At 39.2% G+C, this 27,476-nt stretch overlaps 1 protein-coding gene and 1 long non-coding RNA gene across 2 annotated transcripts in view; both read left to right on the forward strand.

Annotated features, from left to right (window-relative positions):
• Window positions 1–27,476, forward strand: part of LOC137236912 (uncharacterized) — a 429,807-nt gene that overhangs the window by 195,334 nt on the left and 206,997 nt on the right. The window lies entirely within an intron of this gene.
• Window positions 1–27,476, forward strand: part of LOC137236909 (ubiquitin-conjugating enzyme E2 G1) — a 207,782-nt gene that overhangs the window by 164,672 nt on the left and 15,634 nt on the right. The window contains exon 2 of the mRNA XM_067759998.1: window positions 6,987–7,089. Coding sequence (XP_067616099.1) covers window positions 6,987–7,089 — 103 coding nt within the window. The remainder of the gene's footprint in view (window positions 1–6,986; window positions 7,090–27,476) is intronic.

Below are 27,476 nucleotides of genomic sequence, written 5' to 3' on the forward strand. Positions count from 1 at the left end.
TTGCCGTCAGTCGGTCACCGAGTGGATTGCCAATTGCGAGGTATGCAACAGAGCGAAAGGGCCCAAAACCCGAAGTCATGGCCACATGAAGCAGTATATTTCAGGTGCACCATTAGAAAGGATCGCCATGGATGTCGCAGGTCCATTTCCTACTAGCAACCGCGGAAACAAATACGTACTGGTGGTTATGGATTATTTCAGTAAATGGCCAGAGGTATACCCAATCCCAAACCAAGAAGCAGAAACAGTAGCAGAAGTGGTTAAAAACGAATGGGTTGCAAGGTATGGTGTACCAATGGAGTTACATTCTGACCAAGGCAGGAATTTTGAATCAGCTGTGTTCCAAGAACTGTGCAAGAAGTTGGGCATTCGAAAAACACGGACAACTGCATTGCATCCTCAGTCCGATGGTATGGTGGAACGTTTCAATAGAACATTGGAGGAGCATTTAAGGAAAGTAGTAGACAAGTACCATAAGGACTGGGATACACACATATCATTATTCTTGATGGCCTACCGATCGGCAGTACATGACACAACGGGCCAAACTCCCGCAAAGGTAATTTTTGGTAATGACCTTCGACTGCCAGCTGATTTGAAGTATGGGATAGATGCCGATGCGGAGAGGAATGTCAAAAAATTCACTGATGTCTTAGAAGAAGAGCTGAGAGAGATACACGATCTGGTAAGGCAACGAGCAAAGATTATGAGTGACAAGATGAAAGCGAGGTACGATAAAGCAATTAATTCGGAAGGGTTTCAGGAAGGAGATTTGGTGCTGCTATACAACCCACAACGAAAAAAAGGTTTGTCCCCGAAATTGCAGTGTAACTGGGAAGGCCCATACAAAGTTGTAAAACGGATCAACGATGTAGTGTACCGCATACAAACCACTACCAAACCACGAATCAAAATGAAAGTGGTTCATTTGGAGAGATTAGCAGCGTTTAGATCGAGAGATTTGTCTGATCGGGGCGATCAGACTTAGGTGGAGGGCAGTGTCACGGATATTAGCATCACTAACCTATACCATCACTAAGGCGATGCTAAGGCCATGCCAAGCAGTATTTACGTCAATAATCAAATCATGTATACACATATATAAGGCAGCCGAAAGAGATGTCACACACAGATGCATTTACTTATGCGCCTATGTATGCGCGAGAGACTGTAAACTCCAAACATTCACATCAATAATTCAATCATTATGAATCTACATAAACGAATAAATAATTGCGTCTACACATATGTACGTATACGAGCAGCGGAGCGGCAATGCACAGACACATGCATATATCTTATCTGAGTTGTCACAAGAGAGAGCAATAATTTGTGCACGTAGTTGTGGCTGGCGATTTTGTAGCGAAAATAACTAGTAAGTTCTGAAAATCGAAGAGCCAAGAAGTATGCAGCGTAAACTATAAAAGCGGGGCAGGCGAGTAAGAAGTAATTCAGTTTGAGTTGAGCAATCAATCAGTTATTGATTAAGCACGCGATCTGGCGGCCAATAGTAGAGTTTAATTTGAGTTATCAATCAGTTTGGTTATTAAGCCAGCGAGTAGCAAAGTATAAGTGTTATTGTGAAGTACTTTAATAAAGGCCATTTTTCCATTATTCAATATTGGAGTTATTTATTCAACAGTTTAGCGATACGAACTTAGCAGAGGATTGCAAATAAGAGGATTTGCAAGCAAATTGGTTACAATATGTTATCCCGTGATATGTATAGCTCCCGCATTTTAGATGGCATGTATAGTGTTGGTCTTTCTTTAGTAAATTCCTCTGTACCGACTAGATATGGGAATAATTGTTGTCCTAGTCTACTAGATTATTTCATTGTGTCTGATTTGTCTTCTGTCTTAAAGTTCGACCAAATTTCGTTTGTGTCTGACCATGATTTAATTTTCTGTTCCTTTGACATTACTTTTGATCATGACAATTTAGTTTCGGTTCCTTCAAGTTTTCCTGACTATCGCTCGATCAATTTTAACAACTTGAGTACTTAGATGTCTTGTGTTGCTGGAGCTTGCCATCAGTAAATGATAAGCTTAACTTTTTAAATAATATATTGTTATCTTTGTATGTACCGATGCGCACAGTTCAGAGAAAATATCGATCTTGCTCATGGTTCAACAAAACTGCTCGTGATATAATCTGTAAACGTAACAAAGGCTATGCAGTATGGAAAAGGAATCGCACTGATAGAAACTGGCGTTCATATACGAATATACGGAATGTAGCTACTGCAACTATAAAACATGAGAAACGGGCATACTTTCGAAGAATGTTAAATTGTGAATCTCCTAATAATGTGTTGTGGCGTAACTTGAAAAGTCTTCGTGTACATGTTAAAGGCTCCTGATTACTCGCTAGACCCTGAAGATCTGAATACAATTTTCGTTAATTGTGCTACCTCTTCCAATGACCCAATCACCCACCCGATACATTGTCCGGTGGCTTTTTCTCAGAAATTTGAATTTTTTGCTGTGTCAGAGCATGATGTGGTGCATTTATAAGATACGCTCAAATGCTATTGGTAAAGATGGTATTCCTGTAAAATTTATAAAAATTGTTCTTCCACAGATACTGCCAGCCCTGACCCATATTATCAACCACTGCATCACAACCTCGTGCTTTCCTGATGTCTGGAAGATCGCATCTGTCCTTCCTGTAGCTAAAAATAAGTCCACCTGCCGTCTATGTGATTTTCGTCCGTCCCATAAGCATCCTTCCTGCGTTGTCGAAGACCTTTGAGAGCTTGTTATCAGAACAGATTTCGGCTTATATTGATAAGTTCAATCTACTTTCCCCATTCCAGTCTGGATTTAGATCAAAGCATAGCTGTTCAACTGCAATAATCAAAATCTTGGATGATATTCGGGCCCCATATGACAGTAACAAGATAACAATGTTGTGTCTGCTCGACTTTTCCAAAGCGTTTGATTCTGTCAACCACACATTGTTATGCATGAAGCTAAAGTCTTATTTCGGTTTTGGGGACTCTGCTTTAGGTCTCTTGAGGAGTTACTTGGGTGGTAGAGCGCATCGAGTGAAGGTGGGATCGCAAGTCTCTAGCCTTAAGATGTTATCTAATGGTGTCCCCCAAGGTTCTATACTTGGACCGTTATTATTTAGCCTATTTATTAATGACATATTTACCACCTGTATGTATGTTTAATAGAGATTTGTCAGCTATTTCGTCTTGGGCGCAAAAAAATTATCTTTCCCTTAATAGTGAAAAATCGTATGTGTTACCTATATCTAAAAGGCAAATTAACTTCAAATCTACCAGCTTTATACATCAATAATAAGTGCCTTAAGTACGTGTCTAAAGTAAAGAATCTGGTGGATGTTATTAACTCTAGTCTCTCTTGTGAGGATCATATTAACGCTGTTATCAGTAAAGTTCACTAGACTCTACGTAATGTACGAATGTCTGCCCCCTTCACCCCACTTGGAATAAGGAAGCGGCTTGCTATACAACTAATACTACCAATTATCTGCTATTCGGAATGTATATACAGCAAATTAGATTCAAAATCGGCACATAAGATTGATGCCGCCTTTAATCATGTCACGCGGTATGTCTTCGGGTTGGATAAGTATGATCATATATCTGCGTGGCGAACGAGTCTCTTGGGTTGTGAAATATCTGAGTATCTTAAGGCAAGAAACTGTATATTTTTGTGTCGTGTGATTGCTGATAAAATTCCTGATTATTTATATAACAAGCTAACATTCTCTAGATCTGCTCGCATAAATGATTTGATAGTGCCCAACTACAATTATATAAACTCTGCAAGGCTTTTCTTTGTCAATGCTATCCGCATTGGGAGCTCTATCCCCAATTCGGTTCGCAATAGCTTAACTAGAAGCAACCTTATGAATGTTATATTTTCTTTCTTTGGTAAGGTATATACAAATTAGAATCTGAGTTTAGCTACTTATAGTCTAGTCAATCATTGTTGCTAAATGTCCTTGTCAAAATTCTTGTTAAACTTATATATTACCACTTTAATTACTTTATTCTTACATGATTACATGTATTCTAAAATTGTATATGGAATAATATATACATTTTTATTATTAAGTTTTAAGTTTTAAAAATTATACCCATTATTATGTAACCATTGTTGTCCTATAAATGATCATACAAGATATTATTGTGCTAGTACTGTCAATAAAGAAATGATGTTACAAATGAAAAAATAAAGTCCCCTCTTCCTCCTAGTCTCAAAAGGTGACGCAAATTATCTGTCTGGTCGGCAATTCGGTGCAATTTAGGAATGTAACATCTAAACCCAGAAGAATTAAAGAAGGGGTGCCACAGGGTGGTGTTCTATCCCCGCTTTTGTTTGACTTCTACATATCGAAGCTCCCTTCGCCGCCAGAAGAAGTTACCATTGTATCCTACGCCGATGACTGCACGACAACGGCTACAGGTCCCGGCATAAACATGATGACCTATGTAAAAAAATAAACAACTATCTCCCCAATTTCTTCAATGTTTTCGCCTTGCGAAACCTGACATTGTCACCGACAAAATTATAGGCGACTTGCCCTACCGACTACCAAAAATACTGGGTGTGACGTTCGATCAGGATCTACATTTTGGCGAGCATGCAACCGCAATTGTACCTAGAATGCAGAGCAAGAACAAACTCCTCAAATCTCTTGCTGGCAGCACTTGGGGTAAAGAAAAATGGTCGCCGAGCCCTAAGGTTACTCACTGGAAGAAAATTCAGGCCTGTCAAAACACCGCTCTCAGAACCGATACGGGCTGCCTTCTTATGTCCCCAGAGCACTACCTACAGAATGAGGGGGAGACATGAAACGCTGAACAAACAGATTCTGTTAAATACCCAGAAACCTGGGCATCCCAACAGACATCTAATTAAAGAGCGCCTGCCTCCCAGGGACTTAAAAAGTAATCTCCGTAAGCATTATGAGGGAATACGGTACCTTAGCCGTATGTAGAAGAAGAACACAAAAAGGTCCTCAGTGATATCCACAAAGAGGCGGCGGACCTTTATGCCAGGACTTGCCCGGCGAACCCCGTTCTGAAAGTTAAATACCATGAACTCGCGAAAGAAGGAAGCAATCTACCTGGGGAGACGCGTGTCACCCTAGCTCAACTTCGATCTGGATACTATAACAGGTCCAACTCTTACATGACGTGTCCCCACATGAAACCAACCCTTTTTTCAATTGCAATGTGGAATCAACGCCTCTAATACCCTTTTCTCTATGGTCCACCCTTGTTGAAACTGTATGTTTCATTGGACTCCCGTTAGATGATATTGATGTCAATTTGTGAGTGGTCTCACCTATTGGATTGGGCGAAGCACTTTTACAACAACCACAACCAGAAGAGATATGGCAGTGCAAAGTTCAATTTAAAATTCTATTTAGTTCATCTCTCCTCAAAACGTTTAATGTCATAAAGAATACTTGACGCGATTTGCCTCCGTGGAGACCCAACTTCTCTTTTAATTTGCGTCTTGCTACATATTTTATGGCGATTGCGAACGTCATCTGCAAGCAGATGAATTTTCACTCGGAAGCTTTTCTTGGGAGAAATACACTCGGCGTGCTTGCCAAACCACTGCCGACGGCCGACCCCGTTTACAAAAACTCTTTTCTAACTGAAAAAAAAAAACTTTTTTTTAAACGCTATAACTCGATCATAAATCTTTTATCTCATCCAAACTTAAACTTCCTTACTTATTTTCTATTAAATTCAAAACATACAATCGCATTTTAAAAAAGTTTCTTCACTTTTGGTAAAAATTCCAAAGTACTCACTTGGATCGAGTATACTAGACTGGGTTGGTCCCCATACAAAAAAAAAAGTTTACTAAAGTCCGCCCCTAAATTTAAAGATTATGTTGAGAGGTTTTCGGAAAATTATTTTTTATTTTTTTTTTATCCTTCGAAATACAGCCGGAAAGGGTTTTTCGGTGTAACTTGATTATTTGACATCCGATTTTTAAAATTGATATGTCATTATTTTGGCCTTGAGAATCTCCACATTTCCCTTTAATGTCCTTTTAAGCTGTGAAGTCGTTTTCACATGATTTGGTCAGCTAACAAAATTGGCATATCTTTATTAACTTTTCAATGCAAACCCTAATAATAATTTTTCCTACAAAAATATCATGAGTTTCAGGTCTAAGTATAATAAGAATCAGGTAAAATAACAGTTGCAATAAATATTGAAAGTGCTATAACTTTATTATTTTTTTAATATGGTTTCGAAGCAACATTTTTTGAATTTTTAAGTACTCTCGTTAGGGGGGTACAATTTTGTTAGCTGACCTAATCAAGTGAAAACGACTTCATAGCTAAAATGACATTAAACGGAAATGTGAAGCTTCTCAAGGCCAAAATAATGACATATAAATTTTAAAAATCGGACGTCAAATAACCAAGTTACAACGAAAAAACCTTTCCGGCTGTATTTCGAAGGATCAAAAAAAATTTAAAAGAATTTTCCGAAACCCTCTCAACATAATCTTTAAATTTAGGGACGGACATTAGCAACTTTTTTTTCGACCCAGTCTAGAGTATACTCGATACATTTTACTGAGTATGAGTACTAGCATCGATGCTTTGGTCCGAGTATTTTATATGAGTACCGGTACCGATACTTTTTATAAAAGTTCTATCACTACTCATGTGCCTATGGCGAGTAACCTGCTAAAGCAGTTGAGAAGTGCTACGATGACTATGGAAATATCTGGCGAGCTGTGACAATTTCGTACTACACTTGTAGGGGCGTCACTCTTCACCGCGCTGAACACCGTATCGTCTGTTTGTTCCGTTAGCATTACTCTCCTGCTATTGGCTTTTTACTTGGAATGCCACAAGTAGTTGAAATCGCCGAATATTATATGAATTGATGACGGGACGACTAAATCCAAATTCATTTCTTAGAAAATTTATAGCATATAAATAAATAAATAGCATATCTTTTTCCTTTTCAGAGCTGAATAAAAACCCCGTTGAGGGATTTTCGGCAGGATTGATTGATGAGAACGACATATTTCGATGGGAAGTTCTAATAATAGGACCTCCGGATACGCTTTAGTAAGTACTTTTTTTATTTAATAAATATTTTCAGAACCTTTCTATGTTCTCAATTTGATTGAGTTGGACTATTGCTGTCCGGCTTTCGGATTGACTCAATTCCTAAAAGATATTTGTTATCATTCACCTATAAATAGGTAAATGTAACCTTTTTTCTAAATCCTTAAAACAAAAAAGTTAGTATGTCTAAATACGCCGGTATGCTTACCCATTTTGAGCGAAGACAAGGTCCAGAATCAACCTAAATAAAATAATTAAAAGAAATGTAAGTTAAACGGTTTCATTGAAAACAATACTTACATGAAATAATAATAATACTAAAAGCTAGAAAATAATTAGGTAGGTCCTAGGTACTAGTCATCACACTCCTCATCAATCTAGGGCGTTGATCAGACAATTAAATAAAAGCGTTGGGCGCGTGAAATTTCTCTAAATGTAAGGCGTAGCATAACCTGATTACGGTTCAGTTGGTCTTATATATGACTATCAATAGAAATTTGACGCGTCCAACGCTTTTATTTAATTGTCTGATCAACGCCCTAGATTGATGAGGAGTGTGATGACTAGTACCTAGGACCTACCTAATTATTTTCTAGCTTTTAGTATTATTATTATTTCATGTAAGTATTGTTTTCAATAAAACCGTTTAACCTAAAAATTTTCTTTAATTATTTTGTTTTCAAGTTTTTAGTCTTTATTTAATTGCCTATTATTTCTCATTCTATTTAGTTCATTTAGTGACTCATTATTACAAGGACTCTTTCCTGACAATTTGTTACAATCTAAGTCCTCAATACATAATCCTTCCAAAGACTTTACTCGACTCTGCGCCACGTATGCTTGTCCCCCCTCCAACCCCAAAATATTTTTATGTCACTTCTACCGGACTGTATGTAATATTTGTTCGAAATATGAGCCAAATCGGACATCATAGGTCGCTTTCTATTCATGTATGTATTATGTGTTCCAAATGTGGGCCAAATACGATTTTTTTGAATATCTCGATCTTTATGCGACCTAGCGGCGACTTTTTTTCATAGGTCGCTTTCTATTCTGGTATGTATTATGTGTTCCAAATATTATATAGGTCGCTTTTTATTCTTGTATGTATTATGTGTTCCAAATATGAGCCAAATCGGACCACAAATACGATTTTTGAGAATATCTCGATCCTTGCGCCACCTAGCGGCGTTTTTTCATAGGTCGCTTTATATTCTTGTATGTATTATGTGTTCCAAATATGAACCTAATCGGACCACAAATACGATTTTTTTTGAATATCTCGATCCTTGCGCCACCTAGCGGAGATTTTTTCATAGGTCGCTTTCTATTCTTGTATCTATTATGTGTTCCAAATATGAGCCAAATCGGGCCACAAATACGATTTTTGTGAATATCTCGGTTCTTGCGCCACCTAGCGCCGATTTTTTCCTATTATTGCATTGTCATCGGGTTCTGTATTCGGTTCTATATTCCAAGTTTCAAGCTTGCAGCTTATCGGGAAGTTACTTAAATTTCAATTACAAAATTCGCTCACAACGGCCGTGCATGTGGCCGAGCTGACTGACTGTCAAGTCAAGCTAAATAAAACCGTTTAAAAATGTTTTCCTCGTCGTAAAAAGCCGTTTTTAATGATGTCAAAGTGTGCGGCAGAGTTGAGGTATCCCTCCAGTAACAAAATTTACAAGCTCCCTGGCTTTTTATTGCCCCATACACCATTACATACGGGGGTTTAAATCAGGGGCGGAAACTATTGTTCCTTTTATAATATAATTCCTTGCAAAACTATTAATTTTGGACTTTTAATATATTTGGATCAAGATAAAAATTATTTTCCGTTTCTTTTTTATCAAGCCTTTTTTTTGGCCTTAAAAAATAAAAGTCCGGATTTTACTTTTATTTCCGGACTTTTATTTTTAAAAGTCCGAGTTTAACTAGTTCTATCGGACTCAAAAAATAAAAATACAGATTTTACTTTTATATGTGGACTTTTATGGAAAAAGTTAGAAAAGATAAAAAGGATGCATGATTCGACATGATATTGCTATATGGATACCTGAGAACTCAACCATTTCCACCTAGGACAATTTTTTGACCCGGACTTTTTCGACTCGGAAAAAATAATAATTATTTTCCGTCCCTGTTTTAAACCAATCTCGCGACGGTATCCCTATCGCGATCAATCGTCTTTCTTTGGAGCCCACTTCCAGTACCACGGGCCAAACTGCATAACTCCGACGGGATCCCGGACGTATCCCGAAAATCATTCAGAATTGATATCTGAAGTGTAAGCAAATGATCCCGAAATAGTCAAGAAAAATTCCCGAAATTACCCCGACGGGATGCCGGATGGATCGCGAAACCCATACAGAAATGATGCCGGAAGGGTCCCCAAATGATCCGCAAATAGTCCCGAAATGACCTTGAGGGGATCCCGAAAACCATCCAGGAATGATCCCGGAATAGTCCCGAAAAAGTTCCAAAATAACCCCGACGGGGTCCCGGACGGATCCCGAAAACTATACAGAAATGATCCCGGAAGAGTCCCGAAATGACAGCGACGGGATCCAGGACGGACCCCGAAAAGCATCCCGGAAGGGTCTCGATATGACACTGACGGGATTACGAATATGGTGAAGCTAATTATAAAACCATATTAATAAAGCAGCAGGCGCGTTCAAGCGAGTGAAGAGTTACAAAGAAACATACAGGTAATATTAATAAAAGCGTGCTAATAAAAACAATTGAAGGAAGGTGAATAGCGGGAGGAGAAGGAGAGCACCACCTATCGTTTTTCCAAAATTGTTTAGATCTCGATCTGTATGAGCTAGATACCAAAAATTATTGATTTAGGAGAAAATTTATATTGAGTTATAACAATTTATAGATTTTGCACCAGAGGGGAGGGTGTCACTGCTCACTTTGTAAGCCCTTGACTTATTTGACCCAGGGAGTTTGTAATATTGGTGAAGGTCAGTATACGTAATGTTATAATGTGTAAAAATTATTAAAAAGTAATTGTTCGTAAGGTCGTGGGGCTCCCCCTTTCCATTTTCGAAAAAAATTTCGCCACTAGACTATTGTCTATCTATGTCTCAAATTTCATCAAAATCCATGTAGCCGTACTGACGTGATTCAGCCACAAAGACGAAAAAATATAATAATTAAATTATAACTGTTCCTAGGGGGCGGGTATCTCCCTCCTTTTCTATATAGCTAGTAGATCCTTTTATACTATTGGCTATATGTGTGCCAAATTGCATCCAAATCCGTTCAGCCGTTCTTGCGTGATTGAGTCACAAAGACAAACTTTCGCATTTATAACATTACTAGCCTTTACTCGCTTCCCCGTCCGCAAGGAGAAATGAAAATATATGGGCTATCCACGTTAGCCTGCTTATCAAGTTAACTGTTTAAAAATTATTTTTGTCAATGTATTTTAATTTTGTAATAGAGAAAAAAAATAACTAAATAAGCTGATAAAAAGGCACGCTTACGTGAATAGTACAATACAGTTTTTTTGGATTAAAAAAAATACATTTTGTTTTTAAGTTAAATTAATTGATATGACGGGGGTGAAGGAATTACTATTATTGAACAAAGGAGTGAAACTACAATTAGCTAAAACCAAAGTGAATTTTTTAGATGAAAATAGTGTTGGTTTTTCGGGTATTTAGTTGGTTAAAATATTACAAAAAGTGTAATTATAGTAATAACAGTTCGTTAGAGGATTCATTTAAAAAATGAAAAATAGAACGAAAAAGCTGTGTTAGATATTAAAGATAAAACATGACGAATTTTAATTACTAATAATCTGCAAATCCAATAAGCAAATCCATGACCATAAAAGCTCATAATTTAAAAAGGCATGTGTGCTGAACTACCGGTTTCGAAGAGTCCTTAAATGAGCCCGGAAGGGTCTCAAAATGATACTAAAATAGACGCGAAATGATTCTGGACGTATCCCGAAAATCATTCAGAATTAATCTCTGAAGTGTACGCAAATGATCTCGAAATAGCTTAGAAAAATTCCCGAAATTACCCTGACGGGATGCCGGGCAAATCCCGAAAACCATCCAGAAATGATCCCTGAGAGGTACCCAAATGATACCAAATAGTCCCAAAATGACCCTGACGGGGTCCCGAAAACAATACAGTAATGAGGACCGTATTTATAAGATTCCTTCAAAGAAGTTAAATATGTAAGAACCTCTTCTGGAGATATTGATGGAATATTATTTGCGTTAAGTGTGTTAAGTTGATACGGGTATTCACTAGACAAAGAAATTAATTCAGCGGAATAGTTAGATTTGAAAAATTGTGCAAATAAGTTAGCAATATCTTGATCGTCGCTAGAGAAATCATCACGGTATTTCATACCAGAAGGAAAGCCTTTAACCCTACGTTTAGAGTTCACGAAATTATAGAAAGCTTTGGGATTTCAAGTTATTTTCTTTTTCATCGCACAGAGATAGGTATTGTAACACTTTTTATTTAATTCAAAATATTTATGACGCAATATAGAGTAGTTCAAGTAGTCGGAGTGTGAACCCGTCTTCTTGCACAGCTTGAAGGAACGCGATTTTTTGTTTTTTAAAGATTTCAGTTCTTTTGTGTACCATATATGGACTAGTTCAGTGAAAACACGTTTACGCTTAGGTACATGAATACTTAACGGAAAAGAGCTTTCTGAAATTTCAGAATAAAAAGGTGAATACTCTCTGTGTAGCAGGGCCGCACAAAAGCTTAACTCTTCTGTCAAAGTCAAGGTAGGAATATAAAGTTCTAAGACAATAAACCATTTTCTTTTATTTTTGTTTTTGTCAGTTCATTGCAGCTGCTGAGTAGCGTATCACCACATGTCGGCGGCCTGTTCAAAATCATGCTATCTCAAAATATTTTTCAAAAATTTCCCTATTCAGGATTTGTCACAAAACCGCCCCATATTAGAGTTAGATTGAAGAACGCTTCATCTCAGAATGCTTTTCTTTAACTCCCACTTATGACAAAATGCATTGAACTTATGCTCATGTGGGGAGTTTTGGAAACAAATTTTGAGGTAGTGCAATTTTGAATAAAATTGTAACGTACGGCATTCTTCAAACAATTTCTGAAAGAATGACAAAACCAACATAACTTTATCAATTCACAACATATTTAGTAGAAAATGAATTATTTCCCCAAAAACTTTTGGCATTTACAAATTTATTATCACTACTAATATACTACCAAAGATACTTGTCTACTACAATTTCACTGAATGGGATTGAATTATTCCCCGTTTACCTTACTTCGTAAAAGCAACCCGGCCAGATTTTTCAATTTGGGAGTGTCAAAGATCTGCCATCATTGAAGAATAAACCTCTAGTAATTGAATCATGAATAATGTCCATAGCTATAACACAAGAAAGAGAAATAATTTTCATTTGGCAATTGTAAAAAAATCAAAATCATCTATGCAAAATCCAAAGACTGTACACTATATGTGATCTAATAGATTTAGTCTAAGTCCAAAGAGACTAGTTCTACACTGCCTCAAAAGAAGAGGTTTGTAATGTCTTGACACTCGTGATGGGACGTTAAAGTTTACTTCGTTTAAAAGAATTGGACTGGAAATCAATCCATTCAGGAGCTTAGGCATAAATATAATGCCTAGCATTTTTCTACGACTTGCAAGAGTTGGAAGATTGATAAGCTTCAACCAACTAATGTAAGGCGGAAGATTATACACAGAGTCCCACTGAAAATTCCTTAAAGAGAAAAGTAGAAATTGCTTTTGTATTGATTCAAGTCTATCTGCATGAACCCGGTATTGTGGATTCCAGACTATTGATCCGTATTCTTGTATAGGTCTAACTAAAGTGATGAAAAGCGCTTTAGTTACATAAGGGTCACTAAATTCTTTAGACCATCGTTTCACGAATGATAGAACTCCTCTAGCCTTATTGACAGTAGCATTAATATGAAGGTTGAAACTAAGTTTAGCATCTATATTTACTCCCAAGTCCACAAAATAGTTTACTGATAGAAAAAAAAATTATTAATTACGGAAGAGGCTGCTGGCAAAGATCTCCGAGAGAGGTACATGAATTTTTTAAGTTTCAGCGGCATTGAATTTACGTTGCGCCAATTAGCTAGGCGGTTTAAATCCGTTTGAAGCAAGGGACGTTCCTCGCATAATACCTAAAAAGTTTTACATAATCAGCATACATTAACTTTTTGGAATATTTTATAGTGGTACAAATATCATTAATAAATGAATTGGACCTAGATGACTGCCCTGTGGGACGCCAGAGGGAACGTTAATGACCTCTGAAAGAGTATTTTTAAAAAATAACTTATTGCGTACGACCGCAGATATACGACGAGATCTACTAGGTGAGACCAGGTTGGAAACCAAGCCGAATAAGCTTGTAGATAAGTAAGGAGTGGAATACTTTGTCAAATGCTTTACTGAAATCGGTATAAATAACATCGGTGTGAAGATTTTCTCTAAGTCCATTAGAAACATGAGTTGTGAATTCAAGTAGTTTATTAATGATAGATTTGCCTTTACAGAATCCATGTTGCTGTTCTACAATTAAAGAAGAAATGGAAAAAGTTAGCTGGTTGGTAACTATAGCTTCAAACAACTTTGGGATCATCGACAACTTTGCAATTCCTCGATAGTTTTCTACACACGACCTACTGCCACTTTTGTGGAGGGGTATGAGAAAAGATTCCTTCCAAGAAGAAGGAATAATTCCACGTTTTAGGGACAGATTGAATAAATCAGTTAGGGGCTGATAAATGTGTTCAGCGACAAATCTTCCTGGTATTTTAAAGCAGACGGAAACCCTTTAACCCTTCGATAGAGTTCACGAAACCATAGAAGGCTTTCGGATTGCAAGTTATTTTCATTTTCATCTTGCGATGTATGTATTATAGCACTTTTTGTTTTCTTCAAAATATTTATGACGCAGAATAGAGTACTGCATGTATCGGAGTGAATAATTTGAAGAAGCGCGATTTTCTGTTTTTTAAGGACCTCAGTTCTTTAGTGAACCATATTTGGACTGGTTCGGTAAACACACGTTTTCGCTTAGGTGCGTGGTTTTCCAAAATACCGTAAATTTTGGTATAAAAGTCAGAAACATTTTGGTCAATATCTTACCGTATTTGGGCCAAGCCACTGTAGATAAAGTTTGATTAAATTTGTTAAAATTCGCAAAGTCAAATCTGAAACTTGAGCCGTATTTAGATATAGCGCTTCTCAGAGAATTTGTTTCGAATTCGTATGCTATTTCCAGGGAAGGATTGCAAGGGTCTTCAGGTACAGTAAGAGGTTCACCTCGGCTAAGAGTACATTTTGACATATCGTCAACAAATACCAAATCAAGGGTTCTCTCGAACATATTCGGAATTATATTTATCTGTTTAAGGCAAAGTTCAGTCATTTCGGATAAAAATTCGTTGTTGGACAGCTTTGAAGACATAGTTAGATATGGTCCATAATATATGCGGGAGATTAAAGTCCCCCAGAACTATCATCGAATCAATGGGCTTCAACATTGAATTAACAATTTTCAGCAGGGAGATATGATCCATATACACCGAAGGATCAGAAGAAGGTGGGATATAGCAGACTGCAATATAGACACAACCCATTGCTAGCTTGATTCTAATGCATTTGAATTCTGTAGAATCGGTAACGGGTAAATCAACCTCAGCTGAAGGTACAGAAGAATGTACCGCAAGCAAAACTCCACCTCCAATTCTGTTCAAGCGGTCATTTCTGTATATTTGGTAATCATGGCAAAGAATGTCTGAGTTAAATACATGCGGTTTTAGCCAAGTTTCAGTTAAAGCTATAATGTTGTAATTGCAGTTAAACGATTTCAAATACAATTCTGTTAGTTTAGTGTTTAAGCCTCTAACATTTTGATAAAACAAATTAAGGGCCGATTTAGCATTCAGTTTTTTGATCCAATATTGTTATGAGGAAGTCTAGTAATATTTAGGGTATTATTGTTACGCCTACGCTCGAATTCCCTCACAGAAGCACCTGGCGGCCAAAAAGAATAACTTAATATAGTTTCAAAATGTTGTGCGGATACATCAATCCTAAAAGACGAAATATCTCTAGGATAGTTAAAACTGAATTTTCGAACTGTCACGTTATCAAATTTAAGTTTAGCGATGATGCACGACTTTAGGTCCTCTTCTATGGTTTCTTTATCAAATCTTGACACAAAAATAGATTTTTTAATAGGGGCAACAATAAGATTACTAGTCGGTGGTTGGGATTCCGTAGGAGGGTTTTGGGGATCCTGACTACTTTTTATAGAAGATTTTTTAGGTTTTGTTAAAGAAATGGTGAATGATGAAGATAGCTGAGCCGTTAAGGGACTTGGGGATGCCAGATTTATTAATTCGATAATTCGCGGTGAACTAACTACGGGTGCAGTAACTTCTGCAATGGCATCAAGCGTCGGGGCACTAGAGGAAGCACTGGTAGGATGACGGTTTCCATGTGGAATGTTTGCGTTTGTTATGTCATTCGGGTACTTGAAAGACTTAAACAAGTTTTCGTATTGTGTGAATTTCTTGGACAGTGCGGCTAACTCTCTTCTACCTATTTCAGAGAAAACATCGCGAGCCTGTTTGAAAACTTCGAAAAGATCAATCTCAGTTGGTCTACATTTCAAACAGGCCCAAGGAACTCCCTTATCACTATCGTTGAGTGCGTCAACCAGTCTTGCTGACAAACCGGCACACTTCATATGGACTTGCCCATCGCAAAGCCAGCATGCCACGAAAGGATGGGATTCACTTTTTATCAAACAGTTAGAATATACATATGCAAGCCATTTTAATTTATATAAAGAGGTGAAAAAAAAAGAAATTAGTAGAATAGCGAGAGTAAATTGATTAATTGAAAATTAATTAATAGCAACACGGGTTATAACAAAAAAAAAATATAAACAGTTTGAAAATAGCTGCTAGATTGCGATGCGCTTTGAGCAGTTTGAGATACACTGTGATAACACTGAACAAACCGCGCAAATAGCTGTGACAATGAAGAAAGAGAAATGAAGTCTGCACGCAAATTCAAAAATAAAAACAATTACACTACGAAAATTGATGCCTATCAACAGCAACAACACAATGCAAAGCACTCGGCAATTCAACTATATGTAAATATGTTAATAGGTGTGTGTATATGCAAAATTTATGAAAATATTTAATTTTGATATTAAAAATTCAACTAAACTGAAATTTAATTAAATTTCTTGATGAAGCACACTCAATGATTACACTCCACTACTTATGGCAACAATAAAACTAATTTTAACAATATTAAGCAATTAATTTATTAAAAAGACAAGAGCACAGATATAAAACAATTTCACAGCTTGACGTTTGCTTTTTTTGCCTCAAGTCTCGAAAAAGTCCCGAAACTACACTGACGGGAAAAAGTCCCGAAATGACCCTGACGGGATCCCGTACTTATCTCGAAAACCATCCAGAAATGACCCCGAATTTCAAATGATTCCGAAATAGTCTCAAAAAATTCCCGAAATGACTCTGACGGGATCCCAAAAACCATCCAAAAATGATGCCAGAAGGACCCCAAATGATCCCGAAAAAGTGCCTAAATAACCCTAACGGGATCCCGAAATCCATCCAGAAATGATACCGGAAGAACGCCAAACGATCCCGGAATAGTCCCAAAAATGTTCCGAAATGACCCTGACAGGATCCCGGACGGACTCTGAAATGAACTCAGAAGGGTCCCCAAATGATCTTGAAATAGTCCAGAAAAAGTCACGAAATGACCCCGTCGGCATTCCGGACGGATTTCGAAAACCATCCAGAAATGATCCCGGAAGGATCCCCAAATAATCCCGTACGGATCCCAGAAACCATCCAGATATGATTCCTAAAGAGTCCCCAAATGAACCCGAAATGACCCTGACGGGATCCCAGATTGATCCCAAAAACCATCCAGAACTGATGACCGCAGGCTCCCCAAATGAACCCAAAATAATCCAGAAAAAGTCACGAGTGGCTCCGACGGGATTCCGTAAACTGTCCAGAAAGGATCCCTGAAGGGTCCCCAATAGTTCCGAAATGACCCTGACGGGATCCCGGACGAATCCCGAAAACCATTCAGAAATTATGCCGGAAGGGCCCTCAAATGATCCCCAAAATAACACCTTGACGGGATCCCGAAAACCATCCAGAAATGATCCCGGAAGGATCCCTAAATGACCCCGGAATACTCCCGAAAAAGTCCCAAAATAACCCCGACGAATCCCGAAAACTATCCAGAAATGATCCCGTAAGGGTCCCAAAATCATCCCGAAATTACCCCGACGGAATCCCGGACGGATCGCGAAAACCATGCAGAAATTACCCGGAAGGGTCTCGTTATGACCCTAACGGGATTACAAATAAGGTGAAGCTATTTATAAAAGCATGTTAATAAGGCAGCAGGCGCGTTGAAGCGAATGAAGAGTTACAAACAAACATACAGGTAAAGCTAATAAAAACAATTGAAGGAGGGATCGTTTTTCCAAAATTGTTTAGATCTCGATCTGTATGAGCCAGGTACCAAAAATTATTGATTTAGGAGAAAATTTATATTGAGTTATAACAATTTATAGATTTTGCACAAGAGGGGAGAGGGGGAAGGGGAGGAGGAGACGGAGGGTGTCACTGCTCACTTTGTAAGCCCTTGACTTATTTGACCTATTGAGTTTGTAATATTGGTGAACATCAGTAAATGTAAAGTTGTAATGTGTAAAAGTTATTAAAAAGTAATTGTTCGAAGGGTCGTGGAACCTCCCTCCGCCCTTTCCATTTTCGAAAAAAATTTCGCCAGTAGACTATTTTCTATCTGTGTCCCAAATTGCATCAAAATTCGTGTAGCCGTTCTGGCGTGACTCAGTCACAAAGACGAAAAAGTATAATAATTAAATTACAACTGTTCCTAGGGGGCGGGAATCTCCTCCCTTTTCAAAGACATATAGCTAGTAGATCCTTCTAAATCAAACATCCGCAAGGAGAAAATGAAATATATGGGCTACTCACGTTAGCCTGCTTATCAAGTTATCTGTTTAAACATTTTTTTTCGGGCTAATGCATTTTATTTTTGTAATTGATTAAAAAAAAGAACTAAATGAGCTGATAACCTCATAGGATCCCCAAATGATCCCGAAATTATCCAGAAAAAGCCACGAAATGACCCCGACGCTATCGCGGACGGATCCCGAAAACCATCCAAAAATGCCCCGGAAGGGTCTTAACCAGAAAACCACACAGAAATGATCCCTTAAGGGTACCAAAATGATCCCGAAATAGTCCCGGAAAAGTTCCGAAATGACCCTGACAGGCTCCCGGACGGATATCAAAAACCATCCAGAAAATAAACATGAAGGGTCCCTAAATTATCCCGATATAGTCCAGAAAATGTTCAGAAATGATCCACGACGGATCGCGAAAACAATACACAAATGATTCTAAAGGGTCTCAAAATGATCCCCCAATGACCCCGCTGGGATCCCGCACGGATCCAGAAATGATGCCGGAAGGGTCCCAAAACTATCCCGAAAAAGTAACAAAAAAATACCGAAATTACTCCTACGGCATCCCGCACGGATCCAGAAATGATCTCGAAAGGTCCCCAAATGATCACAAAATGGTCCCGAAATGACCCTGATGGATCCGGCAAACCATCAGGAAATGATGCCGGAAGGGTCCCCCAATGATCCCGAAATAATACAGGAAAAGTCACGAAATGACCCCTAAAGGGTCCCCAAATGATCCTGAAATAGTCCCGAAATTACCCTGATGGGTTCCCGTACAGATACCGAAACCCGTCCAGAAATGATGCCGGAATGATTCCCAAATGATCCCGTATTAGTCGAGAAAAAGTCCTGAAATGACCCCGACGGGATACCGGACGGATCCCGAAAACCATCTAAAAATGATGCCGAAAGGGTCCCCAAATGATCCCGTATTAGTCGAGAAAAAGTCCCGAAATGACCCCGACGGGATCCCGGACGGATCCCGAAAACCATCTAGAAATGATGCCGGAAGGTACACCAAATGATCTCGAAATAGTACCGAAATGAACCCGACGGGATCCCGGACGGATCCCGAAAACCATCCAGAAATGTTGCCGAAAGGGTCCCCAAATGATCCCGTATTAGTCGAGAAAAAGTCCCGAAATGACCCCTATGGGATCCCGGAAGGATACTGAAAGCCATCCAGATATGATGCCGGTAAGGTCATCAAATTATCCCCTAATAGTCCCGAAATGACCCTGACGGGATCCCGGACGGAACCCGAAAACCATCCAGAAATGATGCCGAAAGGGTCCCCAAATGATCCCGTATTAGTCGAGAAAAAGTCCCGAAATGACCCCGACGGGATCCCGGACGGATCCCGAAAACCATCTAGAAATGATGCCGGAAGGTACACCAAATGATCTCGAAATAGTACCGAAATAAATCCGACGGGATCCCGGACGGATCCCGAAAACCATCCAGAAATGATGCCGAAAGGGTCCCCAAATGATCCCGTATTAGTTGAGAAAAAGTCCCGAAATGACCCCGACGTGATCCCGGACGGATCCCGAAAACCATCTAGAAATGATGCCGGAACGTACACCAAATGATCTCGTAATAGTACCGAAATGAACCCGACGGGATCCCGGACGGATCCCGAAAACCATCCAGAAATGATGCCCAAAGGGTCCCCAAATGATTCCGTATTATTCGAGAAAAAGTCGCGAAATTACCCCGATGGGATCTCGGACGGATCCCGAAAACCATCCACAAATGATGCCGGAAGGGACCCTAAATGATCCCGAAAAAGTCATGAAATTACCCCGACGGGATCCCGTACAAATCCCGGAAACCATTTAGAAATGATGCCGGAAGGTGCACCAAGTGATCCCGAAATGAACCCAACGGGATCCCAAACGTGTCCCGAAAACCAACCAGAAATGATGCCGAAAGGGTCCCCAAATTATCCCGTATTAGTCGAGAAAAAGTCCCAAATGACCCTGATGGGATCCCGTACGGATCCCGAAAACCATCCAGAAATGATGCGGAAGGGACCCCAAATTATCCCGAAGTCATGAAATTACCCCGACGGGATCCCGTACGAATCCCGAAAACCATCTAGAAATGATGCCGGAAGGTAGCTCAAATTATCCCGAAATGACCCTGACGGGATCCCGGATGGATCCCCAAAACCATCCAGAAATGATGCCGAAAGGGTCCCCAAATGATCCCGTATTAGTCGAGAAATAGTCCCGAAATGACCCCGACGGTATCCCGGACGGATCCCGAAAACCATCCAGAAATGATGCCGGAAGGGACCCCAAATTATCCCGAAAAAGTCATGAAATTATCCCGACGGGATCCCGTACGAATCCCGAAAACCATCTAGAAATGATGCCGGAAGGTAGCTCAAATTATCCCGAAATGACCCCGACGGTATCCCGGACGGATCCCGAAAACCATCCAGAAATGATGCCGAAAGGGTCCCCAAATTATACCGTATTAGTCGTGAAAAAGTCCCAAAATGACCCCGAGGGGATCCCAGACGGATCCCGAAAACCATCCAGAAATGATGCCTGCATCCCCATGTCATCGCGAAATAGTCCCGAAATTACCCCGGAATAGCCCCGAAAATGTGCCAAAATAACCCCGACTATACAGAATGGTCCTGGAAGGGTCCCAAAATGATCCCGAAAAAGTTTCGAAATTACCCCTGCGGGATCCCGAAAACCATCCAGAAATGATCCCGGAAGGGTCTCGATATGACCCTAACGGGATTACAAATAAGGTGAAGCTAATTATAAAACCATGTTAATAAGACAGCAGACGTGTTTGAGCGAATGAAGAGTTACATAGAAACATACAGGTAAAGCTAATAAAAACAATTGAAGGAGGTCGGATGGCGGGAGGAGAAGGAGAGGACCACTGATTTTTCCAAAATTGTTTAGATCTCGATCTATTTGTGCCAAAAACCAAAAACTATTGATTTAGGAGAAAATTTATATTGCGTTATAACAATTTATAGATTTTACACCAGAGGGGGGTGAAGGGAGGGAGGGGGCGGAGGGTGCCACTGCTCACTTTGTAAGCCCTCAACTTTTTTGACCCATGAGTCTGTAATATTGGTGAGGGCCAGTATACGTAAAGTTATAATGTGTAAAAATTGTTAAAAAGTAATTATTCGAAGGGGTCGTGGACCCCCTCCCCCCTTTCCATGTCGGAAAAAAATTTCGCCTGTAGACTATTGTCTCTGTCCCAAATTTCATCAAAATCCGTGTAGCCGTTCTGTCGTGATTCAGCCGCAAAGACGAAAAAATACTATAATTAAATTATAACTGTTCCTAGGGGCGGGGTCTTCCCCCCTTTTCAAAAAAATATAGCTAGTAGATCCTTCTAGACTATTGACTATATGTGTGCCAAATTTCATCCAAATCCGTCCAGCCGTTCTTGGATGGAGCCGTGCGTATAAGTCCACGAAAGTGGGGAAAGCTTCTGACCGCCATTCACCTGGGAATGGCCAGAGCGATTCTTCTGCATGCGGATGCCCGGCTGGTTGATGTCCTCGTCAAAGCAAAATCTGACATCGCCGCAATCCAAGAAATGCGTTGGACGAAGCAAGGAAGAAAGAAGATCAAAAATTGTGACATCTATTGGAGTGGCCATACGAATAAGCGCAGTTTCGGCGTCGGGTTCGTGGTGGGAGAGAGACTTTGTCGCCAAGTGCTGGCGTTCACGCCTGTGGACGAGCGTCTCGCCGCTATCCGAATAATTAATAAATTAAGTTGAAATATAAGATAATATAATAAAATAAAATAAGAAATATCAAAATAAATTAGCATAAAAGACAATATACAAATTTTACGTTATATCTTTGTAGCAAATTTATTTATTTTTTGTTCAGTATAAGACGTGCTATATCTAAAATGAGCATAAAATCTGGAAATGCAAAAAACATTTTGGTTCAAATTTGCAATTAATTGTTATAAATAAATAAATTTAGTGAGTTTGAACAAAAGTTAAATCATTATTTGTGATTTCATGTTTTTTTGAAAGCACCTAAAATAAAAAACAAAGAATCTGTTAAATAAAGACCAATGTATTTACGTGTAAGTAAAATTTGTCCAAAAAATAGGCCGGAAGTTTGTTTGTGCGCTAACAATTATTTTAGAACAATTTTTAAGGATTTTGGTACAGACCAATATAGGTGAGTGGCAACAATGGGAAAGAATATTGTAACGAATTTACTTGCAATTCCCCTTATTTGCAATCTTCTACTAAGTTCGAATCACTAAACTGTTGAATAAATAACTCCAATATTGAATAATGGAAAAATTACCTTTATTAAAGTACTTCACAATAAATAATACTGCTATTGCTCGCCAGATAGCGTCTTAATCAAAACTGAATTATTGCGCCTCTACCATTGTTGCCTTTTATACTCTCTGATTTCCTTGTTCGCATCTTCTAGGCGCTTCCATTTCCAGAATCTAGTAGTTGGCCATCAGCTATAAAATTTCTCAGCTGTAACTACAGATTCACGATTTTATAGCTTCTCTCATTGCATACTTTCGGGAGTATCTCAGATATATGCATGTGGTTGTGCGTTGCTTCTCAGCTGCGTATACGTACATATTTGTAGACATAATGATTGATTCGTTTATGTAGATACAAGTGACTGTCTGATTTATTGTTGTTGTGACTTCATTTACTTAGCATCAGACTAGGGATGTGAATATCACTTAGTGTCACTCATACTCGTCACACTGCCCTCCAGCTAAGTCTGATCGTCCCGATCAGACAAATCTCGCGATCTAAACGCTGCTAGCATCTCCAAATGTACCACTCTTCTACTCCGTGGTTTTCCAATGGTTTGTATGCGGTAGATGGTGTCACTGATCTTCTTGACAACTTTGTACGGGCCTTCCCAACTGCACCGAAATTTGGATGGATCACCTTTCCGCCGGTGAGGGTTGTATAGCAGTACCAAATCTCCCGCCAAGAAACCTTCCGAATTATTGTTCTCATCGTACCTGCGTTTCATCTTACTACTCATTATCCTTTATCGTTCCCTCGCACTCTGTTGTTTGGTCAATGAACTACTTTGTAGAGCTTGCTCTTGACGGATTGGCTTCACATACTCAGTATCGTTCTGACATTTCCCAAAAAAAGTGCGCGCTGGCTTGAAACCACCCTTGCATACTTTCTGGAAAATTCTTTCAGTCGTTTTAGTGCGTCCATTAGGTTTTGTTAATGCCAGTGTTTCTCTCGCAGGTATCTTTGATTTTGCTTTGCTTGGCCCATTCCTTCCATCAACCTTCATCTTTAACTTTCGTGGCCTTTGTCGACTCTTCTCCACCAGTACTCGATTGCTGCTGAACCCTTTTTCCAAACTGAAGTGAAGTGGTATATCCTAGTTCTTATAGCGCATAACCTTTCTCCGCATATCGATCCTGATGTCATGGTTAACTAAGAAGTCCACTCCCAATATGACTTCATCAACAATCTCCGCCACAATGAATTTGTGTAGAACCATGACCGTTCCAATTAATACCTCACATACCACTTCTCCTTGGACTTGGTTATACTCGCCAGTGACCGTACGCAACCTTGCTCCAGGTAACGGTTTTACTCTCCTGTTGACCAAGTCAGATTGGATTAAGGAATGAGATGCGCCCGTATCGGGAGCGTGTCATTATTCTGTATTACAAAATTCTAGGTGACAAAATTCTGTAAATTGCAAAAAAATTCTGCTTGAACAAAATTCTGCTTTTTTAAAATTCTTCTTTCTAAAATTCTGCTTTTTCAAAATTCTGCATGTTTAATTCTGGCAGTCAAAATTCCGGAATCATGGCATGGCGTAGCCGTTGTTGGATCGGATAAGGGTTATTTTTTTAAAGTGCGGCCAAAGGCCGCCTATGCAGAAGGACATCACCGTGGCGGTAGCCACGGTTATACCACACACCCGGACTTGGCATGGCTTAGCCCAGGGTTATTTTTTATAAGCGCGGCCGAAGGCCGCCTATGCAGAAAGGTGTTCTACGCAGAATTACTGTGTATGTCGCACTTTGTCAAAAGATTTACATGACCTCTTTAACATTGTTAACATTATATTTTAATACAGAATTTTGTAATACAGAATTTTGAAAGCAGAATTTTAAAAAAGCAGAATTTTAAAAAGCAGAAATTTGTTTTCAGAATTTTGTACATACAGAATTTCGACACCAACCCGCCCGTATCTACAGTCAGTACACGTTCCTTGCCATCCAGCTTTCCTTCGACGGCAAGACTGCTCGATTTTCTTCCAATTTGCGACACAGATATCACAGGACATTCAATAGATGGGGCAATTTTCGTTCTTTACATCTGACACGCCCTTGCTCATCTTTTCCAACATTGTTGGAACTATTAGGACCAAGATCGCAATGACGTGCAATGTGACCGGGCTTCCCGCATTTGAAGCATTTGATAACTCTTTCACTCCGCTTTTGCAATCCTTTCAGCGCCTCCAATATTGCGTTTAGTTCGGCAAAAAAACAGAATCGTAAGCAATGTGTATATGTATATTTCTATGTAGCTTTTCGCCGTGACGTAAGGGCAGAGGAATCATGCAAATATTCTGACGCATGGAGTTTTCATATTTGCCCTTTCATTCCGATTAATGTAAGCGCTGTTGAGGCAAACGAGCAAACGCCTGAATTGATTATATTCACGCATGCAATAAGTTGGTTGATTTTAAATCAATGTCGATTATGCTCGTTTAAGCAAGTTGGATCATTGAACACGATCATGTTGCCGAATGTAATCGAACGTTGTTGTTTTCGATTTTTGCAGTTCATTGGCTTACACAGAAGTGACGCTGTTTCCTTAATCAGAGCTTGTGACACCGTTTCTGCGAATGTTGGCTTTGGGTTTGCGTATGTAGCTCGCTTTGTTTCGACGTCCCGTATGCAATTTATAAAACTCTGAATCTTTACCCTTTCAGTGTATTCCACGGGTGCGTCCGCATTCGCTAAATGTGCCAGCCTTTCAACATCCAACGCAAACTCTTGCAATGTTTCAACAGGCTTCTGGAAGCTGTTCAGTAACTCCATTTGGTATATCTGTCTCCTATGCTCAGTTCCGTATCGTCTCTCTAGAGCACCCATCAATGCTTCATAACAGTTCCGTTCGCTCTCTGGAATGGTTTGTAAAATCTCAGCTGCAGGCCCTTTCAATGCCATGAACAGTGCAGCAACTTTATCTTCAGTATTCCAGTTGTTCACTGCTGCGGTCTTCTTAAACTAAATCTTAAACACCTGGAAAGGAACAGAGCCGTCAAAGGATGGTGTTTTTACCTTTGGATTGTTTGCTGAAACAACTGGGCGATTTAGTTGTAACTGCTCCATACGACATTTTAAATCATCTACTTCTGCCTGAAATTGGGCCATTTTTGCATCCTGCGCTTCCAGTTTGGTGATACCTGTTCCAAAATGTCTGCCGACATTTCAGATATACGTGCCTCTTGAGCTTCCAATTGAGATGCCATATATGTCTTTTGGTCTTCCAGTTGAGATGACACTTGCGACGTCATTTCTGAAATACGTGCCTCCCGTGATTCCAGTTGGGATGCCATATATGTCTTCTGTTCTTCGAGCTGTGTTTCCATCTTGGATGTAATCTGTGTCGACACTTCTGACATTTGCGACGACATTGCTGTTACTGTCGATGTTTGTGCAGATATTGCAGCCAAAATCATGTTCAAGTCTGTGCTCGTAACTGTCTGCGATGTTTCGTTTTTCTCTTAAATTTTTGTTGTTGTCTCGTCCCCATCAGGATAAAAGACATACTCGTCCCCATCTATTCCTTGCGACTCCATTACCTCTTGTAGCCGTGCTTGAAGTTCGATCTTATTGCCGGCTGTATTCAATCCACGGTTCTCCAACTCCTTTTTCAGTTGCTGGATCCTCAATTCACTCAACTTTGCCATGTCCAAGTTGTATTCCCAATCTTCGGAATTTATTCAACAATTCCTCTTATGACACCAATTGTAACGAATTTATTTGCAACTCCCCTTATTTGCAATCTTCTACTAAGTTCGAATCACTAAACTGTTGAATAAATAACTCCAATATTGAATAATGGAAAAATGGCCTTTATTAAAGTACTTCACAATAAATAATGCCGCTATTGCTCGCCAGATAGCGTCTTAATCAAAACTGAATTATGCGCCTCTACCATTGTTGCCTTTTATACTCTCTGATTTCCTCGTTCGATCATCTAGGCGCTTCCATTTCCAGAATCTACTAGTTGGCCATCAGTTATCAAATTTCTCAGCTGTAACTACAGATGCACGATTTTATAGCTTCTCTCATTGCATACTTTCGGGAGTATCTCAGATATATGCATGTGGTTGTGCGTTGCTTCTCAGCTGCGTATACGTACATATGTGTAGACATAATGATTGATTCGTTTATGTAGATACAAGTGACTGTCTGCTTTATTGTTGTTGTGACTTCATTTACTTAGCATCAGACTAGGGATGTGAGTATCACTTAGTGTGACTCATACTCGTCGCAATATTTTATTTGAAATGAAAATGAGTATGGCAGTAGTTCTCACCGTTTGGCGCGTACGCATATATACATATGTAGAGATGAAACATTTGAGCAACGCGACAATGCAGCTTTTGCAGTTTCCAATTCAGGGGGGTTTGTGATCATAATGGGTATTACAGATGGCAATGTCGATATTTGGACAGATTTACAAAAAACTTTTTCTATTAATTATAAACAAATAGAGGAATATTTGCTACCAAAATATAGGCCTATGCACTGCGGTTGATACAAACGAATCGATTCATATAACTTTATATGATTTTACGTACGCTAACTATGCGAAACAGCCTGTCAATTGATTGTATGGAAATTTTGTTAGCGTATTAATATATAGATTAGATAAAGCATAATAGACCGTTTTAATAGTAAAGTTAGAGCAGCAACTTCTTAGATGATAAAAACAGCGTAAAGGAGATATTAAGACGGGATATGTGACAGCCCCAATTCATTTTCTGGTCGACAATTACTCCTAGGTATTGGAAGTTCTCAATAGCGTCAATCATGAAACAATTGCTGCTACAAGTAGCAAGCGAATTAAACGTACCGGACAGAAACTTCTTGCACAAGTGACGCGCAAAGCGTTCACAAATCGCGGAATGAAAAACAATATTTACATCTGGAGATTTTCTTGCATTCGAACTAAGAAACATAAGCTTGGTTTTATTGCTAACCACAAGCTTGTGTTTAGCAAACCAGGATCTTAAAAGATGTACATCGTAGTTTATGTTGGCTACCAGAT

The sequence above is a fragment of the Eurosta solidaginis genome, chromosome 1 (genome assembly GCF_040869045.1).
Source record: "Eurosta solidaginis isolate ZX-2024a chromosome 1, ASM4086904v1, whole genome shotgun sequence".
Classification (NCBI taxonomy): Eukaryota; Metazoa; Arthropoda; class Insecta; order Diptera; family Tephritidae; genus Eurosta; species Eurosta solidaginis.